Source organism: Eptatretus burgeri, chromosome 11, assembly GCF_056783735.1.
Source record: "Eptatretus burgeri isolate ZD-2024b chromosome 11, Ebu_testis_v1, whole genome shotgun sequence".
Classification (NCBI taxonomy): Eukaryota; Metazoa; Chordata; class Myxini; order Myxiniformes; family Myxinidae; genus Eptatretus; species Eptatretus burgeri.
The window spans coordinates 101,463,648-101,475,304 of record NC_140971.1 but is presented as its reverse complement, the minus strand read 5'-3'; the positions used below and the strand labels follow the sequence as shown (position 1 = coordinate 101,475,304).

Genomic DNA, 11,657 nt, shown 5'->3' with positions numbered 1-11,657 from the left:
TATATATATAGACATATATATATATATATATATATACTTATAGATATATATATATATATATATATATATATATATATATATATATATATATATATATATATATATATATATATATATATATATATATCTATATATATATACAGATATATATATATATATATATATATATACATATATATACATATATACATATATATATATATATATATATATATACATATACATATATATATATATATATATATACATATACATATATATATATACATATATACAGTAGACTAGGCGTAAGTAGTCACCATCGGGACCGAGAAAAAAGTGACGACTTAGACATGTGACGACTTACGCGTATGCAAACATTTATGATGACTGTGGGGTGAAGGATGAAGTTGCGCGTGGCATGGACACGTACGTGTGAGAGGGCGCAACAATCTCTAAGCCGGCTATTGTACCAAAAGGGAAACACAATCCTCGGGGCATAGGTGGGGGTTCATTGGTGAGTTGGAAAGTGATCAAGCAAAGATGGAATTCATGAATCACTTTATCAAAAGTAAAGATAATGAACAACTGTAAGACAACTCATGTACCATCGGTGATGGTATATGACCAGACAAATGTGGAATGAATTGCTGTTAGAATTCATTCATTGGAATGAATGTAGAATGAGTTTTCATATGGAATGAAAACTCATATACCATTGACAAATTACATGACACAGTCACCGTGATAACTTCCACTCAATACCTATGTGTAAGTTGGTGTGGTGATGTACAAAACAAGCCAATATAAAACCATGATCGACTTCAACACTAAGGTCGATCGATCCTTTACTCCTTCGCCAGAGACTGCATTGCGCAGCCTGTCTTCCTCTTCAGATGCATGTGGGGGGCGCACTGACTGAGCTGAACGCAGCGCAGTTATAAATAGCCTATCACTGGCGGTGTACACCAATGAGCGCGCATCACGATTCCAGGAAACCGGGCTTCTCACGAGGTAGACGTTCTGTGTGACGAGTTCGGCGTTGTAATTTACTTGAGTTTCCATTACGCGGGAACGGACAACATCTGACGACTTAGACAAAGTGACAACTTAGAGATGACGACTTACAGACTTTATTCAAAGGGATTTAACATTAGATAAATTCGAGACTTTTTGACGCTGCCGACTTTGGCGAAGTGACGAGTTACACGCTGCCGACTTACGCCTTGTCTACTGTATATATATATATATATATATATATATATATATATATATATATATATATATATATATATATATATATATATATATATATATACATACATACATACATATATATTGTTGTGGGCCTGGGTCCGGTGGCGAGAACGACCACTAGGTGGGGGAAGTTAAGTCGTCTCCCACCAGACTCCCAGAATTGTCGGCCGTCGCTCATGGATAATTCCATGACACGGTGGGTCGCTTAACCGACCGTGTACGCCAATACCTCAACCATGTAGAGTAGGGTCTTCTTGCCGGGTGTAATCAGTTTACCTAATTAACCACGCGGTTTCGACTTCCGGGGAACCACGCCCTCGGTACGCCTTGCCCGAACCGGATCACTCTACCAACTTCGGTAGAGTATCAACTCCCAACTCCGGATCGGATGCAGCCGAGTGGAACTGCCAACGACGTACCGGACAGAATGAACAGATTATCGGGGATAAAGACCCGGCTAAACTCAGATCCGAACCATGCTGGACCAATGAAGTAAAAGACAAAAACGAGCTGGGAACATTTCTACAATGATTTATTTACACTCAGCGAGGAAAATCATGTGGCACATAAAAAGGTTTATTGGTTATGTTATGCAGGGGGAAGATGAGAGAGATGTAATGCGACAATCATACAGCAACTTCCCAAAGCGAACAGAGCAAACTTAACGCGAGAATAATAAAAGCAAGAATTCCAATAATCAAAGAACTTATACAGTTTACTTCAAAGACAGGTGCCACACACTCAGACAAAATAAACCCAATTAAAAGAAAAGGGGACCTTTTGCAGCCAGGAATGGAGGGAGCTGAGTTCACAGTTCTCGGTGCCTGAGAGTTTCGGGGGAAGAGATGCTCCGTGGTGCGGCACACCTGACAAAGGTTGAGCTATTCAGCCACAACCATACGTGTGGAGTTCGTGTCATGAAGGAGCTTGAGTGGAGAGCGCGGGCCGCCGAGGCGAGACGTGGGTAGACACTTTGCAACAATGCCAACGAACCCACCGAACTCTCCGACCACGAAAGAACCAACGACCTTCCTTCTTTCTTTCTCAAGACCATTCCACCAATTCAACCACCCCCAACTACTCTGAGGATCACTTTGTACTTTCGATCCCCCTGGGCGAGGCGGGGCCTTGGTGAAGCTGACGTCATCATCCGTCCCGATTAGACAGGGCCTTCATGGGGTCCGCCCTTTCTGGGCAGGGTTTCGGCCAGGCCGGAAAGCCCGCCCACTCCAAGCATGTCTGGACCTGCCAAGAAGGAACTACTGCAAGATTTTGCCTCTAAAAACGAGTCTCTGGTTACGTGATTAGGCGGTGAAGCGCTTGTCCAGCCAAAACGAGAGTAGCAAGCGAGAGGAAGGTACTGCAGCTCCAACAAAAGGGGAAATAAAATAAAAGGGGAGAAAATTATTTATTAATCTAACTAAAAAAAACATCGCAATGCACCCCCCCCCCTTTTGCTTTCTCACTACACACAAGGGAGGGATCTATCTACACATATACTAATGGCATAACTAACTTCGGGACAGCTGTATGTTTGTATGCATACGGTTCCTAGAACCATAACAATATATATGTTGATCTCTGGGTGTCGGTGTCCGGGCATTGTTTAGTCTGACCCATTTGAACGTGCTGTTTTAGCATACCCAATTTCGTTCAATGCTGTACTCATACAGGCATAAGGAGAACATTTCACACCCCCTATGCTTTCCCTCAAGTCCCCCTATGAAACACATGTCCAGAACACCCTCTTCTCCTCCATCCTCTTTGCTCCCTCCCTCCTCCCGGAGTGCAAAGCGACATGTGGTGAGATCTCTCTCCACCCCATCCACACTCTCCCCCGCTTCCGAGCTCCACTTTCTCACTCCCACACTCCCCTCATCACTCCCCCTCTCCTCCCATACCCATCTTAATATTTCCGTCAGTGAAGCGACGGGTTGTATTTGCTGCTGATGTAATAATGTGGGCAGAGGCATATCTGGTGAAGTGACGATGTTGAAGAGTACCCTTCTAGTTTGTTCTATATCACAATTCCAATGCAGAAATGCATGTTTTCATCACATAGTGTGTGTTATAGCTTGTACGAAGTAAAACAACACATTTTACACTGAGAACCTTATTCATGCAAAAACGCTCCTATTTGCCGACAGTAATTGAAGCATTTTTTTAACACAATGACTTGTTTTCTTTAGAAACAAGGTAACTCTGAATCGTCTTCATGCCTCTATGTTGATGAAGATTTCCAAAAGCGTCTATCATTGTCATTTTGTTGCACCTAACAAGACTTGAATAGCATGTACATAAAATAATCATTGTTACCACCATAACCAGGAAGGAAAGTTAGCCAAAAGAGCATGTAAGAATTGACAGGGATTTGAAATGACGAGTTTCCATCTTAGTATGCAATTTATTTTGTGCAAGAATCAAATGAGGCTAAAAATCCTGGCACAATCACAAATAGGGAGATGTACTATACTTCACTAGCTTTTCTCACATTGGTGTTCACTACCATTCTCATTGCAAAGAATCAACAATCATGGATCTTACAAATCAATGGCTTCTGTAATTAGAAACCAGAAGGTAAAGGATCAATTATTAATTCACAAGAAAAACCTTAAAATATAATCAGTGACATTTCAAAATGAAGTGACTCTCAGTAACAAGCACAAAGAGCGAGCAAAATAAAACACAAATGCATACTTCCGAGCACTGGAAACAAAATGTCTGACGCATAAGATGTATGAAGTGCTCACAGATAAGCCAAACTTTTCTGAAGTTCCACTGACGTCTAATGAATACATTTCGATTTATCCCTGAGAATGTTAGTGTAACCACAACAACACTAACCATTGTCATTCTGACTCACTCCTAGTGTTCAGGACAAGTTATCAACACAACATCCATTTGTTGCTTTTAATACATGCATTTAAACTGCTGTTAAAAAGGGAGTCAAACACTGACTGCATATTTGGGGAAAGTGGGTGGGGGGGGGGGGGGGAGGAAGAAGGGAAAGGAGAAAGGGAAGAGGAAATGAAGGTGAGGTGTTAGAAGGGGGGGTGTGATGGGGAATTTATATGAAGATGCATGGGGAAGGACATTTAGAGGGGAAGAATATGGAAGGGGGGGGGCTGTGTCAAACTTCCACCATTACTTAATAAGACAAGCCTTAAGTAACAATTTGTACTTGCACAAAACATAATTAGGTCAAATCTGTGGTACCAGAGCACAACACCTATTGTAACACCTATAAAACATGAATAAAGGTCAACAAAACAAGATGCAGTTTATTACTCTTAGTAACTTACAAACCGTTAGAGACTTCTACTAAAGCCTGTCACTGCTGATAGACATGCTGCATTCACAGTCTCAAACATAAACAAGGACACTGCACTGGATTGTGCATAAAAAAGGAAACCAATGGCCCTTATGTCTCAGGAAAGTGGTGTTTTATCTACAGACAAATTGATAGCTGCAATGAAGATTTCAGAACAACATTGGAGAAATCTGAGTGCCGGTTTGAAGCTGCACTCCAGCTAAAGAAACATATTTGGACAAGGCCAAAGTACATCTCGAAAGTCCAACATTTGTTTTAAAGAGTGGGAAAACAAAACTCAAAAGAAAATGCCAGTTACAGCACCAACACATTTGTAAAATCACATGACATGCCAAATCATGCATTGCAAGCAAGTTAAAGTGCTGGTTTGAGGATCGATTCCAAATATATAAATTAATCTACCTCCACAACACGAGTCCGTAAAGTAATGTTACTAATAGTCTGTGTACCACCCAATCACACCACCTGAAACCATCAATAGTCCAGCAATTTAACACCTTAAGGAAAGGCTGACATCCTCATCCCTTTCCATGAGGCAATAATACACAACATATTCATTCATTATCATGAAGGGGAATGTAATAAAGTGGATTGTTCTCTCACCCCCCCCCCCACCACCCCACCCCAACCCATAAAATTTCACGTTTGTGACGAACCGAAGGCATTCACAAAAACATCATTGTCACACTCTTCTGTCTATAAACAATGCTTTTTTTTTCCTTCTCAATCTCCAACTTGCCATCCTGAGTGGTTAACACAAAGGAAAAACGAATCTTCAAGGACTGATAAAAGGGCTTCGGGATGACAATAGGTCCATTGTGATAGGAAAGATAATCATTTGATAGTCAAGGTAAAGGCACGAATGTGCATTGGTGGCAAGATGACATCCATGCTGATTGAACGGCTGTGCTCATCTTTATACTCATGTGGTGATAATAAGGACAGCAGAGTTGGTTTAAGGGACTGAACATTGAGGCCATTAAAAAGTCCTTGCAGCATCACCTACACAGCGGGAAAGAGAGCAGAGTTAGCCAAGTCAGATATTCAAACTCGTTATAGATTTATTAAAAACTTGTGGGGCACCCGTGGGAAAGCCGCAGGCAAAGACATGTATGACGTTTGGACATCTTGAGTTCGATGCTGCATATAGAGTTTTCCAAAATGGGAACTGCCAATTTGTCAGATCCAAAACTTATGTAATCTCCACAATTTATTTACATCAAATAGCATGTGGAAACATGTTCATGGAGTTCTCTCCCCCATCCCCCCCACCCCTCTTTCCCACATCCTCCAAACCCCTCTTTCCCACATCCTCCCACCCCTCTTTCCCTCTCCCCCCCCACTCCCTCATCACACACTGCACAGGGGAGAGGAGAGAGGTAGAAGGTGAGGGGTGCGAGAGGGTGTGGAGAGAGGTGAGAGACTTACTTCAACCTCGACTTGATTACAGTTCGATCCTTAACTCCAGTTTTCCCAAACAGGAACCCTACCCTTGCTCTTCTACTCCCCCTCCGTACTCTCCTCCCCCTCTCTCCATTCCCCCCGCACTCCTTCCCCCTCCCTCCCCGCATCGTGTCTGACCATATACATTCAAAAACGACTAATATTGGATTCCATCGTTAGTACACATATTCAATTTATTACGTACAAAGTTTTTCGGAATACTGTTTCAGAGATGCCAACTTTTGGAAATCAGAATTAGGGAGGATTTGCAACCGACACCAAATAATGTGCGCTAAGCGCACATCTCGAGCGCGGAGCGCTCGACCCTTGCGGCGGGGTCCAGGGCCCGCCTTAGGGCCCTGGAAGCTCTGGGGTTCTAGACGCTCTCTAGTGCCCTCTGAGCCCTATTTTGGAGCATTTAACATGTTAAGAATTCCCACTTTTTGAACAAAAAAAGGGGAAAATTGTGCACTTTTTAATGTTACATGTATGTTAATATTAGTAAGTTAGGGGACAATCAAAGATTAACAAAAAGCACAAAAGAAGCAATATTTTTCTTACCTTACTGGCTGGTACTACTGCTGCTTGCTTTTTCAATGGCAGCTTTGCTGAGTGACAGCTGTGTGGCTCTTTTAGCCCTTCTGATTATGTCTTTGCTGTATTCTCTCTGGTAGCAAGGGGTGCTATGAGCTAGTTTTTCAATTAAGAGAGCTTCCAGGGTTTTGACACTCAAATTGGGACGAAATTCAGTATGATTCTTCCGTACAAGACTGAGTGCCCGCTCACATGATGCGTTCGAATGAGGAATGACCAAGATTCCCTTCATCACTTTGCTCAAATTAGGATACTTCTTGGCACCAGTGCAGGGATCTGTGAGCTGTGAAATCCGATGCCACTGCTCATCCACTCTCACTGTCTCAGTAGCAATTGTAGCTATGGAGGCGTCTGCCTGGTAGTGAGCGAATTCACTCTCAAGACTGTCTATGTCACTATCACCGTCACTGAACAGACAGGGGAATTTCTTGATGAAAAACTCCACACAGTCAAACCCCACTTCTTGGTGTAGCTTAACATCCAGCACCTGACCATGCTTGGCTAATTCATCATCTAGCGGCCAGGTTTTGAAGATGTAATTGCAGGCTTTCACATAATATGAGCGAACTGCACTGAAGAAACCTTGGATGTCTGACTCACTCAGAGTGAAGGTGGATTTCTTGAGACTCCTTTGTTCCCTTATATACAGTTTGGCATCGTTCCCAATCATGAGGTCCTCATCATTCTTCTGATGATTTCTGTCAGAGAAGGGTATATTTACCAGAGCAACCGATGACACCGATGGTTTCAAAAACCGTATGAAGATATCTTTCAGAAGACCATTCAATTCTCCGTGCAGGAGATGAATACAGGGTTCGTCTCTTTGGAGCAGAAGATTCCCCTTCTCAAAAAGCTTGTTAGCATATCGAAGGAAGAAACAATGGAGTTTTGTTTGTGGAGACAAGAACATCCTGTTGACACGTTTTTCTCTAGATTCCTGCACAGTGTTTGAGGAAGATGCGCTTTTAGTTGTAGAACTCGTAGTACACTTAGCCGCAGGGCGATCACACTTGCGTTTACTGCCAGCAGAAGAGGTCAGACTCGTAGTACCAGATCCAATTTTACGTTTGAGGAGAGAGCTTGAGGTAGGTGCAGCCAAGGAAGAAGACCTCTGATTCGAAGGTTTTGCTGAGCTTCTATCAAGTGATTTGGCAAAAGCAGAACTTAACTTGGGTCCTTCTTTGCCTGTAGATGGGACTATCACAGTCTTTCTCGACTCTGAAGGGATCTGCTTTGTAGATGAACGTGATGAAGGGCCGGTGATGCTACCTGCTCTCAGCATTGGTTTTGGTGCTGTCCCTGCTGTCTTCTTCGCAGCAGATACTGCAGTGGTAGTGGTGAATGCTGCTCCACTAGTGCTTGATCCTGCAGTGCCAGTACTGGCAGTAGATACAGTGCCGTCCTTCTTGCTCGTTGTTAGAGTCTTGGCTACAGTTGGTTGCATTTTTCTTCGTACTTCTTCTTTGAAGAAGAGGCGAAGTGGCTCCCACTGTTCAATCAGCCTGTCTAGGCACTGACCAAGGGACAGCCACCTTGTTGCGACATGCTTCAGAATCTTGTGTGTCGGGGCATCACAGAGTTCTTGCAGTGCTTTCACTCCTTTGACGCGTTTACTACTTTTGTCCAAGTAGTAGTAAATATCGATGAGAAAGTCATCTAATTCAATGGGTAAGGCCTGAGCCGCCTTCTTGGCCGTATTGTGCATCATATGGCAAGGGCATCCCATGATGTAGCACTGGATTTTGTTTGTGGATATAAGCAGCGACTCCTTTGTGCTTGCCCACCATGACAGAGGCATTATCAGCACAAAAGGAAACACAATTTCCCCACGGAATTTTCCTGTCACTGAACTCATGATCAAGCAGTTTGAAAATGTTTTCTCCAGTGGAATCTTGTTTGCACGCAGGCAAACTTAGCAAACCTTGCTTCACAATCCCAGCACTGTTGTCATAGTACGAAATCAGGACAGGATATAGCTGGGCCTCACCACTGTCATTGCTACCGTCCGTAGCTAGGCTAAATGGAGCTAGTCTAGCAATATCGGCAATAGATGAAGCAGTAACATTTGACAACTCACCAATTATTGCTGAAGTTTTTGTTCTTGCACATCCATACTTTGAAGCAACTTTTGAATCTGGAAACATCTTTTGAAATAGAGGTCCAGCATGATCTGAGACTGATATGGGCAAGTTATGTTCCACAATAAATCCACTAAAGAGGAGTTCCGCTCGGGTAACATCCTCTTCCTCGCTTGTCCCTTGTTTGGTGAAATAATTCAGAAGTGTACCGGTACTCGTGCTCGAAGATCTCTCCTTTGCAATGTCTGTGTGCCGTTTGCTTCCAACGTGCTTCCGAATATCATCGCGACCTCCGTGCTCAACTGAAATATCAACGCTGCATACTGTACAATACGCATGATGAATTCCTCTTTCAGACTTTCGAATACACGGGTATTGGAGACTGTATTCGGTCTTGTACTTCTGAGACCATTTCTTGGTTTTCGTAAGCTTCTTTTCTGCCATTTCGTAATCAACATCGAGGGCTTGAAGCATCGGTAACTTCGAAGTCGATGTTCCACAGCTGCAGCGCGACTCGTAGAACTCTAGCGGCTGTTAAACACCGCACGGTGGTCGCGACCGCCGGGCTGGTACGGGGCCCAGCTGCATGCAGTGAGCGTATCGCATGCATATACACTGTGCATACATACCGCATGCACTGTATTGCACACATACCGCATGCACTAAATCTCAGTGCATGATCGCATAAGCGAGAACCAGACCCAATGTTTCGCTGCTCCTCATTTGAATTTGCAATTTTTTACGTACAATTTGGTAGCAGCGAACGTTATGGAGTTAACACATGCTATACGTAGCAGACGATGCTTTTCATTCAATTCTCATACTAGTACATTCTGATTAGTGAACAGTGCAAAAATATCAAAATTTCGGGAGGATAAGGATAGTGATCGTAAGGGCGGGAGTTTGGGGGAATTTTCGGAAGCCTCCCGATGAAATCGGGAGGGTTGGCATCTGTGCTGTTTAATTACATAATTGGAAAAGAGAGTCATCACTCACCTTAAATAAACTCTTTATATATATCCTGGGAACATGCAAAAATATAACTGGACGACAGCTCGATCCCTAACTTCAGTTTTCCCGATAGGGAACCCTACCTCTCATCTTCTACTCTAACTCTCTCCTCTACTCCCCCTCTCCCACTTCACCCCTCCCCGCAAGGCACCTGACCAGATACATTCAAAACAGCTATTATAACTAACGACCAAATACCACCTGTCGCTTCGCTGATGGGAATGCTGAGGAGGGAGTAAAAGAGGGGAAGGGGGGAGAGTGAGAGGGGTGGGGGAGAGGGAGAAAGGGAGAGAGGTGAGGGAGAGAGGTGGGGGAGAAAGGGAGGAGGGGGATCAAGGAAAGGGGGAGAGGTGGGAGGGAAAGTGAGGATGGGTGGGGAAGGGAAGGCAGCGAGAGGTGATAGAAAGGGAAGACAAATGTGTGGTGGAGCGTTAATTACGATTCATATTGCCTCATCAAAATTATGTGCCTGGTGTTGCCTTAGCGGTGAGGGTGGCTGACTTGGGATCCTAGGGTCCTGAGTTCGAGCCCCGTTTTCCGCTGAATTAATACCAGGTGGGGTTGACTCAGCCTGTCATCCTTCTGAGGTCAGCAAAATGAGTACCAGTGTACTGGTAATAGGGACACTGCATCAGCGGCATAGCCGCGTCCCCAACTGATGATCCAACCAGCACCCAGAAGGCTGCACTCGAAAGAGAGATCAAAATGATTCGGTATAGAATAACAGTGAAGATGGAAACAAAATAATGTATGAAATCCATTTTCTACCGGTCAAACTATACCAAGAGACAAACACCACTCGGACGAGTCCGGAGATAAACACAGTCCAGAGATAAATCCCGCCAGGACGTGTCAAGAGATAAACACCATCCGTAAACAAACACCACCAGAACACGTCCGGAGACAAACACTGTCCGGACATGTCTGGAGACAAACTCCCGTCCAGACACAAACACCGACCGGACACGTCCAAAGATAAGTACTGCCTGGACACGTCCGGAGACAACCCTGGAACTTGAAACATACGTCCAATCGATGTGTTTAGATTGAAAGCATGGGTACTTTTGCCACGTATCGCCATCTATAACATTGTAAACGGATCCGGGGTTCGAGGCCTGCCACGAGGGGGAGCACTTGGGTCTCTTTGAAACGCCCGGTCCTGAGGTCACCGGGCACAAATAACTCAACACACCGGCAGGTTGCGAGGCAACCACGAAAGCTGATTGTCACGGCCAATACAAGCAGGGTTACACTACTTCCATGATATCTTACCTGTGGACAGCTAATTGGGGTCACGTGTCCTCAACACACACTTGGATTACTGCCGAGCATTACAGTGAGTGTGCGCTGGCTAACAAAGCAAATTATTGGGTTTCAACTTCCCATCTAATTATACTTGTGCACTGTGTTGAACCAATAAAGGAGAAGTCAACTGAGACAGACTGGAAATGACAACAAACAATTATTTGTTACAAACAATTATTTGTTACAAACACACAAGTAAAGGCCCTGTCACACCTTGACGATTTAGCCAGCGTATGCCTGATGTATGAAAAATTTGGCTAAAACGCTGGCACACGTCGAATACGTTATGGGTAAGTTTGTATACGTGAAGAACACGCTGACATACGTCATAGTACGCTGGCATAAGTTGTCGTACGCTGGCATATGTCGTAGTACGCTGGCATTCGTCGTAGTACGCCGAGCTGTTAGATAAATTTTCCATGCTTCAAATTTTTCGACGTATGCCAGCGTATGAACTCACACGTTCTGCATAACGCTGGCCATAAGTTGTAGGCACGTTACGCGATCGTTGACACACGTCGACAAACGTTACTTGTACGTTACTCATGAGTCGAAACACGTCAAGGTAATGGTTAGCGTCAGTGTTCCAGACTCCCTGCTTTTTTTTTTCCTTCGGTATGACGGTGATGTTGACACTTCGATTTCTAGTGCGGTTATAA

General features: G+C 43.9%; 1 protein-coding gene across 4 annotated transcripts in view; it reads right to left on the bottom strand.

The window, feature by feature from the left end:
- Positions 1-1,751: 1,751 nt before the first annotated feature.
- Positions 1,752-11,657, bottom strand: part of LOC147017777 (alpha-mannosidase 2x-like) — a 272,410-nt gene continuing 262,504 nt past the window's right edge. For all 4 annotated transcript variants that reach the window (XM_085847681.1, XM_085847683.1, XM_085847682.1 and 1 more), the window contains one exon: positions 1,752-5,569. In XM_085847681.1, coding sequence (XP_085703807.1) covers positions 5,402-5,569 — 168 coding nt within the window. In that variant the 3' untranslated portion in view covers positions 1,752-5,401. The remainder of the gene's footprint in view (positions 5,570-11,657) is intronic.